Genomic DNA, 25,441 nt, shown 5'->3' on the forward strand with positions numbered 1-25,441 from the left:
TCCCCCAATTCAATCACTTTCAGTGGCTCCCCATTACCTCCAGCATCAAATATAAAATACTATTTAATTTTCAGTCCCTTATAATCTAACTTCCTCTCCAACCCCCAACTCTCCTTTGGAGCTGGTATCCCTTATGAGAATATCAACTCTATATTTGGTGGAGAGGTTTGGAGGGGCAAAATAAATGCTTAACAATTGGGAAAAGATTTAAAAATTAAAATTAAAATAAAATATAAAATATGAACTCCTTGAGGGCAAGAGCTGTCTGTACTTAAATACTTTTTCCTTCCCTCCCTCCCTCCTTTGTTCCTTTCTCCTTCCCTTCTTCCTTTCATCTCCTACTTTCCTTCACTACTACAGCCTTGCCCATCCTATAGATCAGGGGTCCTCAAACTTTTTAAATAGGGGGCCAGTTCACTGTCCCTCAGATCGTTGGAGGGCCCGACTATAGTAAAAACAAAACCTTTGTTTCGTGGGCATTTAAATAAAGAAACTTCATAGCCCAGGGTGAGGGGGATAATCGTCCTCAGCTGCCGCATCTGGCCCACGGCCATAGTTTGAGGACCCCTGCTAAAGATACATTTATCATTTAGGATTTTTGTAACTGCAAGTGCCATCTTCCATTTGTGAATGAAAAATAACAGATGCTACTTGCTAGTCAATGTGTCTGTGCGTTAGAATCTGTCTGCCAACTTCACGACCCTCTAATCAAACTCCCTCATTTTACAGAGGAGGAAACTGAAGCCCAGGGAGAAAAAAAAAGATTTAGCCAAAGTCACACAGAGGGTCCCAGCTCTACAGTGTGGATGGGGCTCTCTAGACTACTCCCCACTTGACAAGGGAAGAAACTAAGGCCAATTTATTTTATTTCAAGCTGAAATAATGTCCCCAAAGTATTTTGATACTGTTTAAGTGGAAACCTTCTCATACGGTGATCCTTTCATGTCCTTTTAAGACTCTTTGAAGGTTCTTTAGCTAAAGAAACAAACCAACTTGGCAGGAGTTTTCATCTCATTCATCTGTCACCGATTTCTTATTCCTCTTACATTGTTCATTGGCTTTATAAAAATATGTCAAGCGAAACAATGTAAAAGGGGCGATTAATTCTATAAATGTGTTATAAATGTCAAGTTAATATTATAAATGTTGCAAGAGGGTGCTCAGATAATTGATACTATAGTGACATTTTCACAACATCATGTGGACTTTGATTTGACTATATTTATAATGCTACTGGGAATCAACTCTGGCCAGAGCAGAACTTTGACTTTGGCTGTGTGTGTGTGTGTGTGTATGTGCGCGCTGTCTGTACATCTCTATATCAGCCTGAGGCTGGTACAATATCATTCAATGCACATTTGTTGAATAAATGAAGAACAAATGAATCTAGAAGAAATCATCATTTAGGGGGCACCCAGTCTGATCCCTCAATATAGGGGAAGGAAGATTAGAAAAACCTACTAATCTCTCTCCAGTTTCCCTAGAGTAGCGAAAGAGCCTGCCAGATGAATTCCTACCTCAAATCTCTCCCCTCTCAAGCCTATCTTCCACTAAGTTGCCAAAGTGATCTTCCCAAATCACATCACTGTTCCTCGTACTCAATAAACCCTAGCGGTTCCCAGTCATGTCCAAGATGAAATACAAAATTCTCTGATTTTTAAAGGCCTGTGGAATCTTCCCGCTTTTTCAATCTCCTTCCACCTCCACGGACTTTACCATCTGGTGACATGGCTGTTTTGCGTCCCTTGACCTGCCACTCCATCTCCAGAATCTGGATATTTTCACTAGTGGGCCCCCATGAGCTCTCTTGCTCTTCATCAATCCCTCTTGGATTCCCTCAAGCGTCAACTAAAACCCTGCCTTGTACGGGAAGCCTTACTCAGTCCCTTCGATGCGGGTGCTCTCTCTCTGAGATTACTCGCAATCTGGACACATTGTAAATGGGCAGAGCTGTTGGCATCCTGTCTCTTCCGTTAGACTGGGAACTCTGAGGGCAAGGAGGCTTTTCGTCTTTCTTTGCATCCCCAATGTCCAGCCTATAGCTTACCAAATGCTTGCTGATCTGACTTTATGAGTCCCCACTTCATTTAACTGCTTTTAATACCAATCTAAGGCTTGATTGGAGAATACACACATCTCATGGATGGAAATGGAATTGATCTCACTACTAAGCACTCTCCTCAGCTTATTGGTCCTTATTAATCTGGGGAGCCTTGAACTGAGTACAAAACCCCAGGATGATCTGAGCAAGGGCAAAGCAAAGAGACCATCACCTCATTTCTGGAAACTACAATATATCTGTCTTCTCCCAGTCCAAGATCCATAGGGGCTTAAGAGTACTGGATCTGGAATCAAAAAGACTATCTTCCTGAATTCAAATCTGGCCCGGATACTAGCTGGGTGCCCCAGGGCAAGACACTTAATCCTGTTTGTCTCTACTTCCTCTTTTGTAAAATGGGCTAAAGCAGGAAATGTCAAACCACTGTAGTATAAAGAAAACCTCAAGTGGGGGTGGGTCATAAAGACTGAAAAACGAATGAACAACTGATTTGTGTTGAGCTCGAGGCAAACTAGGAAGGGAAGAGAAAAGAAGCATTTATATAGCACCTACTATATGCTAGGTACTATATGCTAGGAATACCAATAAAGGCAGAAACAGCCCTGCCCTCAAGAAATTTATATTCTAATGGACAGACAACAGATAGATAGGGAAAGGGAATAAGAATTTGTATGACGCCTACTGGGTGCCATAGGTCAAGTGCTTTTTAAAAATATCATCTCATCCAAATGCCCCCAGAGAGAGGATTTGGAGGACTGGAATCACAACATAGTGTTCTCACTTTTTTGTTGTTGTTTGCTTGCATCTTGTTTTCTTTCTCATTTTTGATCTGATTTTTCTTGTGCAGCCAGAGAATTGGGGAAATATGTTTGGAAGAATTGCACCAGTTTAACTTATATCGGATTACTTGCTGCCTAGAGGAAGGGGTGGGGGAGAGACGGGAGAAAAAAATTTGGAGCACAAGGTTTGGCAAGGGTCAGTGTGGAAAATTATCTCTGCATGTGTTTTGAAAAGAAAAAAGCTTTAAAACATAGTATCTCATTTGATTCTCACCACAACTCTGTGAGATAGGTGCTATTATTACCCCCCCCACCAATTTCTAGTTAAGGAAACTGAGGCACAGTTTAAGTGACTCATCCAGGGTCATATAGCTAGCAAGTATCTGAGGCTGGGCCCGGCTCTATCCATTGTACCACCAGCTGCGGTCTAACCACGTCTCTTCCTGGACTTGGGATTTTTTACTTCTTGAATCCAAATGTAAAACTTTGCTTTTCCCCTGGTGAATTATATCTTTTTTTAATATTCACTAATGCTTTCCTTTAAGCTTTTTTTTTTTTATTGAAGCTTTTTATTTTCAAAACATATGCAAGGATAATTTTTGAATTTCATCTTCTTTAACACAGTGTGCTAGCCTGTCAAGATCTCTTGAGATCCCAACTTGTCAAGATCTCTTGGGATCCCAATTTGCCAAGATCTCTTGGGATCCGAACTTGCCAAGATCTCTTCGGATCCCAACTTATCATCCAGTGTGCCAGTTGATCCTGTGTAACTCCAAAAGGGAGGTGTGCTAGCTCTACCTTTAGCCAAGTCACTGACAGAAATAGTCAAGGGGGGGAGGGGAGGGGGTACAGCTAGGTAGCACAGTGGGTAGAGTACCAGTCCTGAAGACAGGAGGACCCGAGTTCAAATCTGACCTCAGACACTTAACACTTCCTAGATGTGTGACCCTGGGCAAGTCACTTAACCCCAATCGCCTCAGCAAAAAATAAATAAATAAATAAAAGAAATAGTCAAAAGTGCAGATTTCCCAGGAATAGCACCGCACACCTTCTTGGTTCAGTGCAAATCATTAACAACTATTCTTTGAGCCCAATCATTCAAGCAGTTCCAAAACCATCTCCCTGGATTACTGCCTAAACCACATCTCTCCATATCTGCTACCAGAACCTCATGAGAATCTTTATCTAAAGCCCAGGTGAACTGTATTCACCACATTCCCTTGAGCTGCTAGTTAAGCAATTCTGTCAAAGAAGGAAATGAGATTAGCCAAGCATGAACGGTTCTGGATGAAACCCCGCTGGCTTTTCATAATTACTGCGTTCTTTGCTAGATGTTCAGTAATTGTCTCTTCGGTTCATTATGGATCGTTATCCATTGTAGGATTTTTGCCACCGATACATGTCAATCTCATTGACCTGTACTTTTACCTACTCTGCTCTCTTCCCTTTTCTGCAAACTGGGGCAGTGATTTTCTTCAGGCCCATGGTCCCACTTCCATCCTCCAGAGTCTTGAAAATATCACTCATAGCGGCTTAGCGAGCACGTCCTCCCATTCTTTTATTCTCTGGGTCTGGTGACTTGAACCCATCCAGGGTCAATTAGGGATTCCCTTACTATCTCCTTCCTTATCTTTGGTATCAGTTCCCTTTTAGCCAATTCTGTTCTGGTATTTCTAGCACAAGAGTCATTCTCTTTGGCAGAGAAAACAGGAGCAAAGTGAGAATCAACCAGTTTTGTTCCCTCTCTGTAGTCCCATATCATCATCATTATCCCATCTGCCCTTAGCCTTTCTACCAACGTTGCTTGGAAATGAAGTTGTTGTCCTAGCTTCAAGCCTCCTAACCTTATTTCGACAACCTTTATGTTATTTCTGTGTTACTCAGACTCACTTCAAACTTCTTTTAAAAACCAAGTTAGTGAGTTCCACATCCGTCTCTTCAGACAAATGGGACTCGTTCCCCTTGGTATTATTGGAATTCCCTTTAAGAATTTCCCCACCTCCCTGGACTGAATTTCTCTATAAAATTTCCATGGGATCTCGCGTATCTTTCCTACAAACCTTTTGAAGTCTGTTTCCCCCCAGTCTAGGCTATTGTTCAGGCCACGTCCAGCTTTCCTCTCTATTCCCTCTCCCCCAGCTTTTGAATTTCTTTACGTAAATATACCTTAACATTCAGCATTTCCTTACCCACCCTGCCTCCCCTTCTCCCCAACTTGTTTCTTTTGAATAAGCTGGTTTAGTAACTCAAATGAAATGCAAATGAAAGATAAACTGAGATGGCCATCTTAGCCTACCACCTTACTGATTTCCATCTCCATCTGCCAAGTAGGGATCTCAGAATGGATGTATGGTAGACATCTTAAACTGGACATGTCTAAAACCCAACTTAATTATTTTAAACCCTCTCCCCTCCTACCTTCTTTTCATGATTGTAAAGGGTAACACCATTCTCTTAGTTCCTCAGGCCCATAAACTATGAGTCACATGGGATTCCTCACTAGCTCTGACTTCCCATATCCAATCTCATGTCATCCTGACACTCACACCTTTATGACGCCTCTCGTTTACGCCCCCTTCTCGCCTCCGACACTGTCACCACTCTGGTGCAGGTCCTCATCACACCATACCTGAACTACTGCAACAACCTACTGGATGGTCTCCCTGCCTCAAGTCTCTTCCCACTCCAGTCAGTCCATCGTTCAGCTGTCAAAGTGGCTCCCTTCCCCCCCACTCCCCCAAACTCCACTGGCTCCCTCTTATTTCCCTCTGTTTGGCATTCAAAGCCCTTTATCATTTGGCCCTTTTGTACCTTTCCAGTTATCTCCTCCCTGCCCCCATACTTTGTGATCCAGGGACACCGGCCACCTCGATGGATCTTGCATGTGACATTTTCATCTCTGGTCTCCGGGCATTTTCTCTGGCTGTTCCCCAAGCTCATCATTAGAAACCATTCTAAGGAAGCACCGCTCAATTCCCCAAGCCAGGGGATGCCAAACTTAACCCAATTAAAGAATATCAATTTCCTGCCATTTTAGTCAGAGTGATACAAACTAGGGCAACGCAAGGTCCTGAGTTCCTCCTTTATCCACAGACGTGCGGGAGGGTCATGTGAGAAGAACCCCAGTGGCTGGGGCCATCTGTCTATGTCATATTAGCTATACGGGGGCTCATGAACAAGGGGGAACTGAAGAGGGTCTGGATTTGCTTTGAAAAGGAGGGAGCCATGGGAGAGGAGAGAGGAGGGATTTTTTCTAAATAAATGAAGGTCATGTCAAAACCAAAGAGAAAAATACAAAAAATTAGGTGATTATTAAGGAAAAGGGAGAACAAGGGAGGGAGGGAGAAAGAAAGGAAGGAAGGGAGGAAAGAAGAAATGGAGGGAGGGAGGGAGCCATTTTGTAAAGAAACATACCTGGAAGTCGTAAGCCGAATAGGGCGGCAGATGGGGCGTACTATGATAGTAAGTACTGTACGACGCTATCTGAGGCCGCGAGTAGTAAGAGACCCTCGGATGGGCACTTTCCACCGAACAGTTCATTGCCGGAATGGTAGGAGTCTGTTTAAAAAACATCAAATGAACAATCCATAAATTGTCCTTGTGCAGAGTTGAACGGGCTGAGGAGTGTTTTGCTTTCCAAAAATCAAAATCATGAAAAAAAGGGGCACCGTGATGTTATGGAAAGAACATATGCCTGGGACTGGGGATCTGGGTGTGAGTCTTGACTCAGCCATAGCTTCCTGGATAACCTTGGGGACCCAGTGTAGTCAGATGGGGAAGGAAAGGCTTGGATTAGATCGTTTGCTGATTTCTGTTTTCACTGTGCCCTGGTTCTGTCTCAGCCGCCGCTTGGCTACTCTTTGCTTTCTTGTTTTCCCCAGCTCCCCATTTCCCAGCTATAGTTACAAAAGTCATATCTGGAAGCAAAAATCTTTTCATGAAATCAATCAAAGATGACGAATTTCATTCAAGGAGTCCCCTTTTTCCCTGAATGCCTTCTAGGATATCTCCTCTCTAAACCCTTGCTTTTCCCCAAAGGTCAAAGGCCAAGGAAATCCATTAGACTGCAAATGGAAACCAGGGAAGGGCTGCCCATATTCCCATGCTCCTTTGCTGCTGGTTTTTCTCAAATGCTGTCCCCACTGTCAGGGGGTACAGTCGTCTGTGCTCCCTACTTCCCTTTTCCACATCCTCCTCTGAACCTTCTTTAGTGCCCTCTCCTTCCTTCTTGAGGGGCCCACTACTCTCCACTTGTTTCCTGTTGATAAGGCTCCCAGATCCAGAGCTGGAACAGAACTCCAAATCCATCTAGTCCATTTCCCTCATTTTACAGAAAAGGAAACTGAGGTCCAAGAAGGGGAATGGAGTTACTTGCCCAAGGCTATATAGGTAGTAACTGTCAAGAGTGGGATTGAAACCCACTTCCTGTAATCCCAAAAGCAGGGTTTTCCCCATTGTACCACAACGATCCTTCCAAAGGGATCTCATCGAGTCATTGGTTCTCACTAAGGCAGGGAGAGCCTCTTAATCTGAGTTCCAGTGACTAGTAACCTCATTCTGAAGCCAGGATTCTTTAGATGATACTGAGCAGCATCCATCCATCTCTCTCTGTCTCTCCCCCCTTCTCTGTCTCTCTTTGTGACTGTTTCTTTTTCTCCCCCTCCATCCCTTTGTGTCTGTCTTTGTCCCTTCCCTCTGTCTCACCCTCCCATCTCTGTCTCTGTCTTTCCACTTAGAACATTATCTACCCAAAACAGATTTAGCTGATTTCCAAACCTTGAGTTTCATTGTCTCCCCTACCTCCAGGTCACCATAAGCAGGATGTTTTGTGGCCCAGGATCCCCCCCCCCCCCCCCCCCCCCCCCCCCCCCCCCCCCCCCCCCGCTTCTCCTTACCATATCTTTAAAGCTTCCAAGGATGGCCGCAGTGATGATACCCAAGAAGAGTCCCACTATATTCAAGATGGTGGCCGACCACAGCAGGTGGTAGAGATGGATGATATCCTGGCAGCTGCTGACATCAATGTATTCGTAATAGCCTCCAGAGATCTCCACACGGCTGGATGGGGAAAGGAGGAAGACACACACACACACAGACATCAGTTTCCCAGGAGTACCCTAGGGTGTCTTATAGGCATGTGGATCGAATGGCCCAATGGATAAAAAGCACAGAGGGATGTCCTGGAAATAAAAGCATTTTGGAAAGAAAACACTCTATCCATCCAAGGTATGGTTTGTATCATGAGAGGCAGTATGGTGTAGTAGATGGAGAGCTAGCGTTAGAGTGAGAGAAACCCGGGTTCAAGGCCCACTTCTAACCCTTGCTAGCTAAGAGACCCTAGGCAAGGCACCTCCCTTCTTCTCCCTCAATTGCCTCATCTAACAAATGACTTACAACTGCGAGATGTGCCTAATCTGTCCAAAGGCCAAGAGCTAGAGTAGATGCTCTCCCGAGGTCTTGTCTGGCCCTCGGATCTCTCAAACCCAAGCTATCGGGCCCTGTCTACCTAGGCAAGGCCAAATTAGCTGAGAGTTTAAGCACGAAAATGAATGATGACATTGGCAGCCCATGGTCCTTTGCATGAAAAGCAGCAGGGCGGAGCAGAGAGGGACCTGGTCCGGGAGACTAGAAGAGCTGCATTCGAACCCCCAATCAATCACTAGCTGTATGACACTGGGCAAGCCACTTACCCTCTCCAGGTCGCAGTTTCCTCATCTACAGAATGAGGGGGTTAGAATAGATGATGTCTAAGGATCTCTTCCAGTTCCAAAACTAAAGCTTGAGTCTATGAACCTAAATGCCATATACTGAGATGAATATCGCATAGGTCTTCCTTTAAGACAAATCCAACTCGATAATCCAGTCACATAGGATATACTTACTCTGTTTACTCAAGGAAGCTCATGGTTCCCTGGTACATATGCCTCAAGAGACCAAAATGTGACAAATGTTTTTTCAGTAACATAGCTACTTCATAAACTGAAAGACACTCGTCTGTGGGGCCCAGGCGAAACCCAGCGAGGGATGGGCCCAGTGACGAAAGAGGTGAGGGTGGATGCACGGGGAGGGAGGCAGTGGAGTCTGAGGGCCCAACTTCAAATCCTGCCTCTGCTGCTTACCAGTTGTATGACCTTGGACAAATTCCTTTTTGCCCCCTGTGCCTCAGTTTCCTCTTCTGTAAAATGAGGGAGTTGAACCATATAATCACTAAGGTCCTTTCCAGCTCCAAACACTACGATCCTCCTGGTTGGGTTTGTTTGTTTTGTACTCGCATCCCCCAGATCTAGCACAATGACTCAAACATGGTAGGTGGTTGAATTAATGCTTAATTAATAATTAATGAATGAATGAATCCGGAGTGAATCTGATGATTCCAGTTCCTGATGCAGCAACATCAGTTTCTAAACCCAGCCTTTTTTTGTACAGCTCGGTGTGCCTAGTGCCTACTTACTTGAGTGTGCCAGTGCTTGGTACTGCTAACGGAGGTAGCCATGTTTCCATCCCTAAGGATGGAGTACTTCCGGGGCAGCCAGCACAATGGCTCAGCGCTACAGGGGGACCAAAGAGCCAAGAAGGTAGCAAGGGCTTGCTCTTTAGAGGAGGTGGGACTGATACACATACAACAATCGGAGAGCAAGGAATGGTACCTGGAATCAAATGGGGTGCTATGGACCAGGGTACAGTGGAAAGGATGCTGGATTGGAGAGCCACTTACTCATTTGGGGTCTTACTTTTTCCATCTGGAAAATGAGGGAGATGGACTAGATCATAGTTGTCGAACACTCAGTCTGGGCCTGGATGGTCCCAGTGCTGCCTGAACCAGGTTAAAATGTAATTGGGCAATACTGAACAAAATAAATAAAAAAGAATAAGACACAGATGATGTTGATTTGTGGTTTTCTGAGTTGAGATGCCATCTACTGGGATCCTAATAAATAGGAGGGTAGCGGTCCCCATTTCTATTTGGGGTTGATACCACTGGATTGGGGCAATTAGGTGGCGCTATAGTGGATAGATAGCGTGCCGGGTCTGGAGTCAGGAAGTCTCATCATCCTGGGTTCAAATCCAGCCTCAGACACTCACTAGCTGTGTGGCCCTGGGTAAGTCACTTTACCCTGTCTGCCTCAGTTCCCTCATCCATAAAATGAATTAGAGAAGGAATGGACAAACCACTCCAGTATTTTTGCCGAGAAAATCCCAAATGGGGTCACAAAGAGTGAGAGAAGACTGAAAAACAACTAAACAACCGTGATAACTGTCACTGGACCACATGACATGGAAGATACCTTTTAAGTTCTAAATTGATCACTCTACATAGCTATGACATCAAACAAGACTGGGGATGGGAGAAATTAGTATGGGACAAGGTAGTCCCAAAAGTCTTCCTGAAGGAAGGGGGATTTGAGCTGGTCCTTAAAGGTGTGGTAAGGTTTGGAGAGGGGGGACAAGGGGAGGAAAAAGGAATTGGGTGCAATAGAAGATAAAAGCTAGAGTTGGTTGGGGCCGGATGTGGAAAAGTACTGGAAACCAGGCAGTGAAACCTGAATTTGGTATCCCAGAGAGCTCTGGGATAGAATAGAGAAAGACGGGGTATTCCTCGCAATTGAACATTTGTCTCCTCTACAGCTTGCTGGGGCGAGAGAGGGAGGATTAATTGTTCCCCGCTTTGCCAGGAATCAAATCGTGGGTCTTCCCTTTGATCCAAGAAGCCAGAATCTGTCCTTCTGGATATCAGAACACCGAAGCCTCAGAAAAGTTAGTTTGCCTGTGATTATAGGGATGTGCTAGTATTCAGGTTTTCAGTTTAAAAATTATCTTAATGCTCCAATTTTATAGGGACAGGGAGAGGGACTGGTTCTGTGGATTTTCCTGTAAGAGGCAACTCCCAGAGGGGGAAATTCCCTCCCTTAATACAAGCCAGCACCTGCTCTGTAAATACCAAGAGATCAAATGATTTGCCCAGTCACGTGGTCAGTGTCAGAAGCGGGCCTTGGAGGTCGGGTTTTCCTAGCTTTGAAATGGTTCTCTAGCCACTAACTCTGTGTATTAGTGTTCACTAAAAGGAGTCCAGATTCGGTTTCAAACGGTTTCTCAAGTCCAGGGGATTTTTTCTTTGCATTGGGGAAGGGGGGAAGTTGAATCAAAGCGAACACATAGAATCGGTGTCTTACAAAGGGCACTTGGCTCTTCTCTGGAACAACTTGCAGATCAATGTTTAAAAAATAAAAGTCCTTCAAAATGGCAGCAGCTCTTTGCTCCCATGGGCCTCCTCACTGCCTAGACGCTTATAACAGCCTCCTGAGACAGTCTCTGCCTCCCATAATCTACCCCTGCCTGCACCCAGTTGCCACATTACTGCTCTGAGGCATCTGTGGGTTCCTACTTCTAAATATTCCCTTCACTGAGTTAACTCATGCATGGATTCATCCCTCTACGCCTTCTTCGTGAATCCTTCATAGAGGATCAGAGAAGCATGATCCTCTAATGATCTCTAATGGCTAGGGTATTCGATCTGGAGGCAGAAGAGCCTGAAATTTGAATACTGCCTTAGATACTTATTAGTTATATGACTCTGGATAAATCACTTTACCCATTGGGCCTCAGTTTCCCCCTTTTACAAAAAGAGAAGGTTGGTCTTGATGGCCTTGGAGGTCCCTCTCAGCTCTCAATCCAGGATCTTCTAAGCCTAAGAGATGGGATCCTTCTTCTAGTTCTTTCAGTATTACTGGACTCCCAATGAACCCTTTGGTTGACCAATTGCCATCTCAGAGACTTGCCATGCAGCCAGCTCACATGCCTAGAGGCCCTCACCAATCTTATTTGACTTCTCGCATACAAGTCATCATTGGTAAATATATTTCATCCTACTTATACCTACCATGTATCTTAATTGCTTTTTAATCTTCCTAAAACAATTTTCCCTTACTCAAGCGCTTTCAATGGCTCCCTAGTACCTCCTAAGCGCTCAGTTTCTTTCTTTTTTGCTGAGGCAATTAGGGTTAAGTGACTTATTTATAAAATCTTATAGGGAAGGATGGGAGAAGATTATGAGCTATATCCCCTCAGAAAGTTAAGTTCACAGCCAGGAAGTGTTGAATGACTCAGGTCACATTTGAACTCAGGTTCTCCTGACTTCAGGACTGGTCCTCTATCCACTGCGCCCCTTAGCTGCCCCTTAAGTCCTTAATTTCAAACTCCTCCTGGTATTGAAAAATTTCCCCATCTGGTTCCAACCCACCTCTCTGTTTACTTATGAGCAGCTACCAATATGAAGTCTCTACCCTGGCCAGGTTGGGCTCCTCACCGGACCCTGGCCATATTATGCTCACTTCCAACTCAACCCTTTGCTCACGTTCTTTCCTTTACCATCTGTTTGTTCCCAAAGTCTTCTCTAGCCTTTTAAGCTGGCGCTCTGTTCTCTGCAACAACAGAAACTTCTCTGCCCACTTCTAGTCTGGTCTGTACCCCCATCTTGGCCCCGAATATACTGCCTGGCATTCTTAGTAATGGTTTCATATTTGTGCGTCTTTTTTTCCTCAACTAGAAAATGAATTCCTGGAGGCAGAGACTGTGTGTGTATGTGTGTGTCTATTTTTTTCTGCATATCTTGTGCACATAGTAGGCATTCAATAAACCTTTGGTGAGAATGGTGGAACTCATTGAATGGTTCGATCTCCTAGGATTATAGGATCATAGATTTAGACCTGGAAGGTTCCTGAGATATTCAGCTCAATCCCCTCAACTTAAAGATGAGGAAACTGAGGCACACACTGGTTAAGTGACTTACCCAAGGTCATACAGCTACTAAGTGTCTAAGGCAGGATTCAAACTTAGGAGTTCCCGACTCTAAGTCCAGTGCTTGTCTGCCATGCCACACTGCCAGCAACAATTAGCTGTTAATTTAATTTTTTTAAATGTTAGCTATTAGCTAACATTTTACATCATATTATTATATTTAGTAATACCTAACATTTGTAGAGCACTTTCAGGTTTATAAAGCACTTACATATATAAATATATATATATATATATATAATATACATATATATGCCATTTGATTGATAACAACTCTGTAAGTTAGGTGCTATTATTATCTTCATTTTTCACTTGGAGAAACTGAGGCTGAGAAAGCTTAAGTGACTTGCCCAGGTTTGTACAACTAATCAATATCAGAGGCCAGATTTGAACTGGGGTCTTCCTGACTCAAAGCCTAGGCATCCGTTCAGCAGGTCACCTAGCTGCTTCTTGGAGCGATCACCAGAATGAGTAACCTGTATTTGTCTCCCTCTTCTTTGAGCTCAACTCGTGCATCTGATCTTGGGGGAAACGGATCAATGTGTCTGTGTCAGTGTCTAGTTTATACCGGCCTGTAACAGGGTTGTATTAAGGAAAGGTTGTATAAACTCTTTGAGCCTCAGTTGCCCTCTCTGTCAAGTGAAAGGCTCAGACCAGACAATTTCCCAAATCTCTTCCAAGCGTGGGGCTGTGGTTCTAAGGCAGGAGATGATGCCGGCTCTCTCTCAAAGGTACCCACTGTGACATAGCGTGTCAGCCTTGGAGTTAGGAAGACTGGGTTAAAAACCTGCCTTTCAAACTCGCTAAATGTGTCAGTCCTCGGGCAAATGATTTAAACCCTCTCAGTTTCAGTTTCCTCACGCCTAAAATTAGAGAGTGGGGGTCGATGGCCTTGAGGTCCCTTCCGGCTCTAGTAGAGGAGTCTACGTATGATTTAGACAGATCACTTCCTCTCCCTGAATCTCAGCCTCTCCCCACCCCCTGTATAAGAGAACCGGAGTCGATGGTCTCTCAGGTCCCTCCCAGCTCTACACCTCTTCTCCTAGTCTGTGACACTCCAATCACACGGTCCTGTGTCCCCCTGACAGTGGTGATTTCGGTGGGCAGAGAGCGGTGGAAATTGTTTCCATAGCACCATACAAATGACTACCTGGTCGTTTTTCTCCCGACATTTTTCTTCTTGGCCTTCTTTCCAGGAAATGTGCTGGGGGAGCTGGCAATTGATTAAAAATAGGTGAGGAAGACAGATATGTACGCATTAGGCAAAATCACGGTCCCTCGCCCCCGGGGGCTCGTCATCAGCTATATTTAGTCCTTGTGGTCAGGTTTGAATTTTAGCTGGCCTGAAAAAACCTTGGTACTGGACAGCGGCTGTTCCACAGAGATGTTTTCCTTCTATTATGGGATTGTTGCTTCCTGACTCTCAGGCCTTGAACGGACCGCAAGTTCCCCCACAAAACAGCTGGGGCTGATCTCTAAAGTGACCTTGTCCTTGGAAGGGGCCGCCAAAGCGGTCCAACCGGATGGAAGTTACCTACCTGCGTATGAGTGAAGGGCTCATCATTCAACAGTTTGCTAAGCTCATCATGAAAGTATTCTGAGACTGACAGTGATCAACCTTTCCAGGCTCCTTGCCCGATATGACATTCCTACCAAGTCCTAGCAAAATGAAGGATGTCAGAGGATCTGGGTTCAAATTCTAGCTGTGATATTTTCTACCTGTGTGTCTTTGGATAGGTCTCCTCCCTCCACTTTACTATAAAATGAAGGGATCGGGGTAGAGAGCATCTGATGTTTTTTCCTCTTCTAAATCTAGACCCCAGATCTAGAACACTACGATTGTCCTCTTTTTCTCTTTTATACTTTTATAGACAGTAATGCTGTGCTTTACGTGAAGCAAAACCGATTGTATGGAAATACTGATGGATTCAAAGGATGACAGAGTCCACTTTGGGACAGGTAGCCTGATGAACTGACTGCTGGACCCGGAGTCATGAAGACCTGCCATTTTAGTGCTACCTCAGGCATTGTGTGACTGTGGGCAAGTCAATTAACCTGTCTCTGCCTCAGTTTCCTTGTCTGTAAAATGGGGAGAATGATCTCCGTAATAGTAACAGGGCTGTTGTACATAAAACCTTTTGCAAGTAATAAAACACTCTCTCAATAGCAGGGCTTTTTTGAATTACGCCTATGATTTCAATGGTCAAGGAACTCCCATCAAGGTGATTCCCTCCACCAATGAAGATGGGCATCCATTCTGCAATTTATAGTCTGAGAGAATTGGTGGGGGCAGCGAGAGGTACAGTGATTTGCCCAGAGTCAACCAGCCAGTAGGTGTCAAAAGCAGGATTTAAATTTGGCCACAAAACAGTGGCTCATATAAATGAGAGTCCAGAGCCTGATTAAGATGAGGAGGGGCCAAAGAGCCGGTGGGTGAGGAAAAGGTACTGAGTCTTTCCTGGCCCAAATGGAATCTCTGTCTAGACAGAGTCGTGGGAAGGCTGAACCCAGAGGCGGCCTATTTCCTGCCTAACCCCCTAGTGGTAGAGGATCTTGGGATGGGTGGGGGAGTAGAGGTCACCTATGTGAGCTGGAGCTAAAAATAAGCACTGTGGGCTACCCACATGCTCTGAATTCAGGCTGCACAACTGTGACATTAAGGATGTCAAGGGTCAGACCCGGCCATTCCCAAGTCTGGAATTAAGACTGTAGCTGGGTACATCTGAAGATACCAAGGGTATCTTGACAGAGCTGTCAACAGGAATGACATCAAAGAGAACAAAAATGGCACCAGCAAAGTGCCAGGGACCAAACTACCTTATTTTGCGTCACTTTACAGTCATTTACTTGTGTATATATTGCAAGCCACTCGAAAAAATACAAGCACCTAGCAATGATTTTGCTTTTGTCTTTGCATCCATTCCCAGCGTCTGGCTTTAGTGCCTTGCATATGGGAGGTATTTAATAAACATTGACAAAGTTGAAAGCTTTGCGTTGGATTACCTGCATGTAATAAAGGTTTAGAATATAAACTTATTTATAAAATCTTATAGAGAAGGATGGAAGAAGATTATGAGCAGTATCTCCTCATAAAACAGAAAAAAGAACCAATTTAAAGAAATCTTGATCCAAAAGACCCCAAATAAGGCAAAGTCAACCTGAGGGCCATTTATAAGGATGAAGCTGGATGAGGAATAACAAAGGGAAGAGATCTGTAAAACAGGTGGGATGATCACCTGTATTTGGCACTCAGCACAGTGCCTTGCGCACAGCAGGAGTTTAATAAATGCTTTTGACTGACCATGTTTTATTCTAAATTATGACACGGTGTATACCTGAAGATGTTTGAGTGTAACCAATATACTTTATAGGGAATGAAAATGTTTTAGGAGGAAGGGAATATGGGGCAATCAGCAAGAAGTCATTTTCACTTTATTTACAATGCTGTTTGCTTGAATGTCTTTTGTTTTCAAGTGACACAGGGGAGAAATGAACTAGAAAGGTGGTAAGATGCCACAAGACCAAGTGAATTAGTCACCAAGAAGACTGCGATACCGGGACCTTCAGAGCAAGAGCCCTTTGGCAAAGCTGGGCAGAATTAGTGAGAAACAAATATGTATATAGAAGAGCAGAAAGGCAGAAAAACCCAAGAGAATCCAAAACAAAAATGCTTCTATTTGGCCAAAAGAAAGTAAAAGAGCCAGCTATGGTGACTTCAGTGCAAAAAGTGAAAATAAGTGAAAATGGCAAAAAGATATTGGATAGACAGAACCTAATAATGAAACTGAATAATAAAAAAATGAAATTGGGTAGACTTTAATAGACAGAAAATGATTGATTACGATGGGGAAATTATTCCTCAATCAGCCATCTGAACAGAGATCAAAATCAATACATATCAAGAAGAAAGAGTAAAAAATGAGAAAAAAAGATATATATAATTAAAACAACTCCAACCTGACCTCTTTAGACACGTGATTCATGCAAGAATGGGATACACAGAGAAGAAAAGACATTAGCACCATTACTATTATTTCATACAAAAATTCAACTGGTGGAAATCAGTTGTCAGAACAGAGAGACAACAACAGCACTGTAAATGCATCCCAGTCAGATGTGGCAGCCAAGGACAACGCTGGTTTAGAATATAAACTTATTTATAAAATTTTATGGGAAAGGATAGGAGAAGATTATGAGCAGTATCCCCTTGTATAACAGAAAAAAAGAACTGATTTAAAGAAATCTTAGCCAAGAGACCACAAGAATGCAAAGTCAATCTGAGGGCCATTTAAGGATGAAGCTGGATGAGGAATAACAAAGGGAAGAGATCTGTAAAACGGATGTATTTTATTATATAAGGAGAGCTGTAAAACAGATAAAATCTTTTCAGAATTAAGGAGTGGCGTCATCACACTTGTACTCTGATTTGATGGTCTTTTGGACTGGCCCACAGAGGAGAAAAGAATGATATCAAAGAGAACAAAAATGAAAAAAGCACTGGCCCAGAACAAGTATGCTCAGAGGAGATCTAGATGAGATTGGGAAGGGCCTAATCATGGAAATAGCAAGGGATCAATTCTGAAGGCATCTGATGGAGAGGAAGATACTAAAAGCCTGGAAAAAAATCTCAGGGTTTATTATTACTATTCCAAACAAGGGTTACTGGGAGAACATAAATAATGACCAACTTACATGCCTAGTTTCCCATCTATATAAATATTTTATGAGAATCTTCTTCACGCACATGGACGGCATCTTTGATGAGGGCATTAGAAGGGAAAGGCAGGTTACTGCAAGTGATATTTCATAGTACACCACACATCTCTACCATCATGCCATGGAAGATGGAGAAAATAAGCTCCTGCTGTGCTTACTGCTTGGGGACTATAAAAAAAGCATTTGACTTGATGCTGAAAATGTGATCTTAAATACTGCCCTGTAACAAGGGGTCTTCGCCGCATCAAAATTAGATGAGATATAATGGGAAAGGTTTAATCATAGCTCCTTCGATCATTAATAAGAGGAGAAGCAGAAAACAGAGAGCTGTATCTTCAGCCAAGGTATACCTCTTTGTCATGAAGGGAGTCTAGGCTAACATCCAAGATAAAGGGTGATTCTCTAGAGAGACCGTGAGTGAGGCTCTCCAGATCCTTCTATTTGCATACGATATATTGACCGTACCAAGCCCTGGATGAGATCAGAGTTTGGCCTGCCGTCGAGATACCCAGAAAAATCTCTGTGGACAAAGGTTGCCTATTTGTGTAGATTATGATATCCCGCTTTAAGGATAACCCATTGAGTCTCATTCTTTGTGTATTGTGTGTATGTACGTATGAAAAGTACACATTTTCTTATTGAACCTATTTACAATTAATTTTGTCCTGTAACTGCTTTATATCACAGTTCTTTGTCTCTGAACTTGAGTTCACATTTTTAAAAACTTTTTCATCTGATTTTTCTTGTGCAGCAAGATAATTGTCTAAATATGCATATATATGATTTAACATATATTTTTACCATGTTTAACATATATTGGGGAGGGGGTGGGGAGAATGGAGGGAAAATTGGAACACAAGGTTTTTCAACGGTCAACGTTGAAAAATCATTCTTGCATGTGTTTTGAAAATAAAAAACTTCAATAAAAAAGTATATATAACACTGTTAAGAAATAAAAAATAAATAAAAAATGAACTTGAGTTCAGGATTCAGCAGGCTGATAACAGGTTAAATTTTAAAACATGTCTCCTTGCCTTGAGGAATTTTGCTAACCTTGGGAAGTGTGGGTAAACAGAAAGGGAGTTTGGATGTGATATATTTACAACCTTCAAGGATATTTGGTTTGCTATCCAAAACTCTGGGCCACTATCTTACACCTGGACTCAAACAAAGAGTACTTCTTAGTCTCATGAGAGAAGAATGGGGGGGAGGTTGTTGTTAGCCCCCATTACCAAATTTCCAACCAATCATGTTGTTCCCTGGGCCTCAGTTAGGTAATCAATTATATTTCTCTTAATTCCATGATGTCATCTATCCTGTTCTGCTCTTTGTTCTGTAGTCCCCCAAACCTGTCCTTTTGCTCAGGGTCTTGGCAATAACAGAGCCAAGTCACCAATCCGTTTATTGACGAGTACCATGTCACAGTTAATAAATGCTATTTTGCTTGGAGATCTGCCTCAGTTTGCCCCGTTTGTTGAAATTTAGTTGTGAAAATATTTTTGTATGTATATGAATACCACTTTGTATGTATGTGTGCAAATACCATTTTGCACATATATTTGTGTATACCATTTCCAGGTTCTTGAAAAAAATACACCTTGGGATAAACACCATGAATGGACAATGAACTGAGCCCACAACTTAATAGGAAGAAGAGAGCTAGGAAGATTGCCTTTGGGAGACAGCTTAATTTTAAGTGTTCCAAACTTCCCCCAGAAACCAAGGTCCATCTTTTTAATACTGATCTCATGGGACATGGAACTTTCTATCTTAGAAGAACTGAAAATGAGCATTTCCTCAGAGGCAATGAAATCCCAAGGCTTGACAATGAGTATTAGGTTATAAGAGACGCACAAATATGAAGAAGTAGAAAAATCAAAGTTATTAAAAAATATTTGAGTGAAAAAGAAGATGGGCTGGTTAAGCTAACTGCTGGATGCTGGTATGTTCCATTCTTATCCAAGGAAAGCACCCCCAGGACATTGGGAGTATCCCATGTGGACTTATGGGAGGCCAAGGACAAGAATCTCATTGTCTGAGCTGGTCTGATTCAAGTATTTGAGAAATCATAAAGCAGATTTATAGCAAATGTTCAGTTGACTATATCCAGAAAGGGCAGGGGACCGGCCTTGTATCCCAAAGAGATCATAAAAGAGGGGAAAAGTACAAAAGTGTTTGTAGCAGTTGTTTGTAGTGGCAAGGAACTGGGAACTGAGTGGATGCCCATCAGGTGGGGAATGGCTGAATAAGTTATGGGATATCAATGTTATGGGGATTGTTGTTCTATAAGAAATGACCAGCAGGAGGATTTCAGAGAAACCTCGAGAGACTTACAGGAACTGACGCTAAGTGAAGTGAGTTGAACCAAAGGAATATTGTACACGGCAACAGCAAGATTATGTGGCGTTCAAGTGTTTTGGATGTGGCTTTTTTCAACAGTGAGATGATTCAGGCCAGTTCCAATAGACTTGTGATTTGGAGAGACTTCTGCATCCAGAGAGAGGCCTGTGGGCACCGAGTGTGGATCACAACATAGTATTTGTACCTTTTTGCTTTTTTCCCTTTCTAATTTTTCCACATTTTAGTCTGATTTTTCTTGTGCAGCATGATAATTGTGGAAATATGTATAGGAAAATTGCACATGTGTAACCTAGACTAGATTGATTGCTGTCTAAGGAGGGAGGTGTGGAGAGAGGGAGAACAACTTGGAACACAGGGTTTTACAAGGGTGAATGCTGAAAACCATCTTGGCATGTATTTGGAAAATAAAAAAAGCTATTATTTTAACAAAAAAGAAAGGGCAAGGAGCAATAGCAATAGAAATAGAAAGAAACAGAAGTAGTAATAGAAAGATCAGATAAATCTCATCTTCAAACTAATGAAAGACTGTTTGGAAGAAAGCAAGGGCACTGACGATTAAATACTCTCCCCTTCTGCTCCTGTAGTTGGAGGGAGTTAACGAACAATAACACAAAGCAAACAAAACCCAAATTTTGGATAAGCAGATTTGGAGAGAAAGGGGCAAGAGCTAAGCCAAAGATCCACGAGCTCCCTGAATAAGTGCAAGAAGAATCCTAGAGATGAAACAATAACAAGATGCATAATAGAGATTAAACCGTACCATTTCAAGGTCCACACATGGCTTCTGCTGGATCAATCTCCTTGTTGCTTTCCTCTGTGTTTCCCTTCCAGACCCAGTTTAAGCATCACATTTTATGGGGAGCCCTTTTGGATCCCCATCCCACCCCCCAAATGCTCATTCCTCTCCCCCCAATCTCTCTAGTATTTACTTTTGTTTTTTATTAACTTGAGATTTATTCTAAACATACTTATATAAGTACTTGTGTCCCCCTATTAGAACCTAAGCTTTGTGAGAGTAGAAAGTGTTTCAGCTCTTGCCTTTATGTTGCCAATATCCAGGACAGTGATGGTACGCAGCTTGTGCTTAATAAATGTCTGTTGATTGTGTCACGTCCCCCCTGGCTTTCCATATACAGTTGACACTATTTGGCTGACATATTCCACCTATCTATATCTCCATCTAGACTAAATCACTGGGGGTTTGGGCCCAGATTTGAGGCTCAATTTAAGCCTGATGTCAGGAAAAGCTTTTTAATAATCCAAGCTGTCCCAAAGTGGACTGGGCTGCCCCAGTAGGTGGCGGGCTCTCCGTGGCACAGGCTGTGGGACCGTTGAACAAGTATCTTTTGGTGGAGATTCCTATCATGGGTGGATGGGGCTAGATTCCCCGTGTAGCCCCTTCCAATTGCCCAATGTAGTATTCTAGGCTTGAAACGTTAATGGCGCTCCTGAGCTTAATTGTGAGCTTGGTGTCTGATTGATTCTGTGACCACATCCTCTAGTTCTTTGAAAGCTGCCCCCATCAGAGTGCCTAGCCCAGGGCTGGCTGAATAGGGGCGACCATTCCTCCCTTCCAGGGCCAACTCACTCCCTCTCCCTTCCCAGCGTGCCCCAGGCTCGGTACTTACTTGCCACAGTTGTAGAGATCACAGCAGAAGCAGGTGTTGCCCCTAATCCTGGATTTGCAATAGCCCTGGTTGGCACGGAGGCAGTTCACCTGAAGGGGAAGACGGGTAGTTTAGGCAAGAAAGGGGGAGGAATGGAGCCTGGGACCGGAAGGAGTGTTAATGAAGATGGAGGCCATTAGTAAGGATTTCTTGCAAGCAACAACCCCAAGATGAAACGGATGAGGGTGTTAGATGTCTGTGACTGGAGCTGGAAGAAGCTGCTTGCTGGATGGTTGAGGACGTCCATTCTCAAACTGGAGGGAGGATTTGAATTAGCAGGGGAAATGGTAAGTGCCAGTCTTTTTGCCATCCTCTCTGAGAAGCCGGAACAACACCCCATGTGCCCCTCCCTCCACCTACCCCCCCATGCTTGGAGAGAAGGAGAGAGAGAAGCTCTGAGATAGCAACACTCACAAGGGAGAGCAGGGCAAGGGAGAGCAGGGAGGTCCAGGAAGCCAACCGACCCTACCATGCCATGCCGAGAGGACCTTCGGGCTATTTTATTCTGCCAGCATGCGGATGCCGTCTTTCACGAACCAAGATGGCAGCACTGGCTCGCCGTACCAAGGCAACGCCCTCCGAGTTGGGTTTCCAGGGCTAGGAGACGCCGTGGCCCTGAGCCATGCACACTCTCACCTCGTCCCTCTCGTGGCCAGGGTCACGTACCTGGGTTGTAACTGGCCGGGGCCAGGGGCACAGCCTGGCTCCAGAGCAGAGTGAAGCTACGTGGGCCACATGGGGACATAAAGCTGGCCTTGGCTCCTCAGCCCAGAGACAGCTAGCTGCAGATTCTCCCCCAAAAGACCAGTTCTAGTCCTGTAGGAAGGAAGGGGTCGGGGAGAGATTTGGGAATGGGGAGGATAGCCTTACCTCCTCGGACTCCTTCTGGGATGTCTTGGAGTAGTAGTGACAACGGTTTGCATAAAGAGGTTTGAGATCCTGGGAAAAGCAGAATAAAGGCTAAGGCATTGGATGTTGGGGAAGCAGACCAGGGAGTTCTGTTTAGTAACAAGGAAGGCACACGCACATGCCTGGCACTGAGTGGAACTGGAAGAGGAGGACCACATGAGGAGAAGGCTGTGCTTTTCAGGAAGTAGCAACCAAGTGGCTGATAGAGGTGAAATGTCCCTCCCATTTCAGGGGACCCCAGAACCCCAAGTCAACTATTTCCTACTCAGGGCATCCCAAAGGCACATCAAAAATGACGTGATAACTTGGATTTTGCCTTTTCTCTTGGCTGACTTTTAATAACAACTAGTACTTTTCTCATTTGATCCTCATAATAAGACTGTGAGGTTGGTACTATTATTAATCCTCATTTTATACATGAGGAAACTGAGACTAAGAGAAATTAAATGACTTCCCGGAAAGTCCAAAAAAACACCCTTTTAGGACTCTTTGGGTGACTTTGGGATTAAGAGACAGATGGAATCAAGTTAAGGGGGATAGGAATGAGAGAATATGGGGGGGGGGGCCAGAGGACAGTGTTATCCTCAATGGCTAGTGATGAATTGTTACAGGAATAGGAAAATAGAGGAAAGCACAGTGGGAAGCACATGGAGAGAGAAGCTAGTTCACAGTCCAGGGGAGGTTTTAGACCGAGCCCTAGCTAGTTTTGGAAAACCACAAACACACCCTTTTAGGGCTCATAAACATGACTATTGAGTTTGGTTTGGGGGGTTCAGTTTGCTTGGGGTTTTGGTCTCTAGGGTAATCTAAAAGGTTTTAGGGGCTTTAACGGGCAATTGCTCTATCGATGGGGAGGGACACCTGGCCTAAATACTATCCCAAACCTCCCCAGAGGAAAAAAAGGGCATCCAGCTGTGATTTCCGCTCCTCACCCCATTGCCTGGGCCCCAATCTGACAGGGACTCAAGGAGAGAAATGGCTCCAACAGCCCAGATGTTAAGTAAGCTCACTTATCTCGGCCCTCTTAGCAAGGCCAGCCCTGCCTTTACTTAATGCTCAGGTGCTCTGTTTCCTAAGATCATGCTGACAGTTTTCAGCTCCCTGTAGGGACTTGGGCCCTATCTTCCCTTTCTGGTGGGTTCCCCAAGCCTCTCAGCCTAGCACAGCGCATACAGCAAGCGTTCAGCATGTATCTGCAGGACTCCCTTTCATATACTCACGATGTGCCGGGCCGCAAACACTCCGTCTACAATAGCACAGCAGAAAGCAGCAATCACGCCGAAACTGATGAAGACAATGGATGCCACCAACTGCAGTGGGGACAGAGAAGGGGAGAGGAGAAGGACAGACAAAACAGTCAGGGTTACCTGTTAATCAAACACTGGAGCTTCTGGAGAATGGGAATTCCCTTTGAACTGTGAAGCTTAATTCCGGTCTTATGAAGAAATGAGTTAAAAAATGTTGCAAAAGCAAGGACAGGAAGTAGGGTAAAGAGAAGACTTATTTCTGTCTTTGACCTCTTTTGGGCATGTACCTTTAGAACTGGGACCTCGAGGTTACAGGGTATGCACAATTTGATGATTTGGCATAAGTGTGCCTCTTTTTGTTGTCTCTCCAATATTTATCATTTTTGGCTGTGCCAATCTGACAGGAGCAAGATGAAACTTGTGATTCCTTCTATCATGACCTTCTATCACGCCATCTTTCTTTCTGTCTTACAAACCCTAATCTCATTCCTGCATGAGAGTATCTTGGAGAAAAAAATGAAAGGTAGTATAGAGATTAGAGGTCACAGAAAAGATGAAGAACAGGATTAGGGTTAGACCAAACACTTCATCAAGGGTTTCTTGGGACTTATGAGGGGAGATAATATGAAAGGAAAAATGGATGACAAAAATCAAAGAGGGCAATCCCCTTTGATAACATTGTCTAATATGGTTTTTGACATCATCAACTGAAGAAAACTGCTCTCTCCAAAGTCATCAAGGATCTCGGAAACACCAACTCTAAGGGCCTTTTGTCGGTCCTTATCTTTTTTGTCACTTCCCATTGTCAGACACTGTCAATGACTCTCTGTTCCTAGATGCTCTTTCTAGGTTTTCATGACCCTGCCGTCCCCGTTTCTCATCCTGGCTGCCTGACTGTTCCTTCTCGGTCTGCTTTGCTGGTTATTAAGCCACATCACGTCTCCCAACTGTGGGTGTTTCCAAGACGGTTCTGGGCCTTCTTCACATTTCCTTCTATACTCTTTCACCTGATGATCTCATCAGCTCCCATGACTTCAGTGAGATGATTTTTCAGATCTATATATCCAACCCTGACCTCTCTGCTGACCTCCAGTCCTTTACCAAGCACTGCCTTTTAGACATACTGAACGGGATACACTGCAGGTATCCTAAACTTGACATGTCCAAAACAGAGGTATTATCTTTATCTCCAGCTTTCTCCTCTTCCAAACATCATTATGACTGATAGAGGATGATAGTTAATCACTCCCATCATCCCAGGCACCTAGGCTCACAGTCTAGGAGGTGTCATCCTTGACAATTCACTTTCTCATCCCCACTCCTGGCAATATCCAATCTGCTGCCAAGGCCTATTGATTTTTAGCTTTGCAGCATCTCTTGAATACACCCCCCTTCCCTCCTCTGATTGCCATCACTCTGGTGCAGATCCTCATCATCTAATGCCTGCACTATTACTGTAGCTCTATTACAGTAGCCTGCTGGGGGAGCGGGATCTGCCTTCCTTAAGTCTCTCCCCATTCCAATCCATCCTCCACTCAACTGCCAATGGGATCTTGCTAAAAGTACGTGTCTGGTCACGTCGGCCCTTTCCCGACATGCCTCAGTAACACTGGTTCTCCAGAATCAAATATAGAATCCTATTTGGTATTAGTTTTATTCTTCTTCACAGCCACACTCCATCTTCCATCTCTGTGTCTTTTCACTGGCTGTCCCCCATGCCTGGAATAATCTTCCTCCTTACCTCTACCTCCCAGTTTCCGTGGTTTCCTTTAGGTGCCAGCTAAAATCCCACCTTCTGTAAGAAACCTTTCCTGCTACACTGCACTCCCTGTATTCTACCCCTATATAGACCCCACTTTGCTCTGGTACTTCCCATTCATGCTGCCTAATTGTTTACACATTGCCTCA

The 25,441-nt window shown here is 43.9% G+C and overlaps 1 protein-coding gene across 2 annotated transcripts in view; it reads right to left on the reverse strand.

The window, feature by feature from the left end:
* The window catches only part of TMEM255A (transmembrane protein 255A), a 90,992-nt gene that overhangs the window by 18,375 nt on the left and 47,176 nt on the right, over positions 1–25,441 (reverse strand). Inside the window, exons 4-9 of one of the 2 annotated variants that reach the window (XM_031944890.1) lie at positions 23,507–23,596; positions 22,248–22,316; positions 21,339–21,427; positions 13,784–13,846; positions 7,734–7,896; positions 6,253–6,396 (exon numbers count right to left, since the gene is read on the reverse strand). In XM_031944890.1, coding sequence (XP_031800750.1) covers positions 6,253–6,396; positions 7,734–7,896; positions 13,784–13,846; positions 21,339–21,427; positions 22,248–22,316; positions 23,507–23,596 — 618 coding nt within the window. The remainder of the gene's footprint in view (positions 1–6,252; positions 6,397–7,733; positions 7,897–13,783; positions 13,847–21,338; positions 21,428–22,247; positions 22,317–23,506; positions 23,597–25,441) is intronic. The other variant, XM_031944891.1, reaches the window with a different exon arrangement.

The sequence above is a fragment of the Sarcophilus harrisii genome, chromosome X (assembly GCF_902635505.1).
Source record: "Sarcophilus harrisii chromosome X, mSarHar1.11, whole genome shotgun sequence".
Lineage (NCBI taxonomy): Eukaryota > Metazoa > Chordata > Mammalia > Dasyuromorphia > Dasyuridae > Sarcophilus > Sarcophilus harrisii.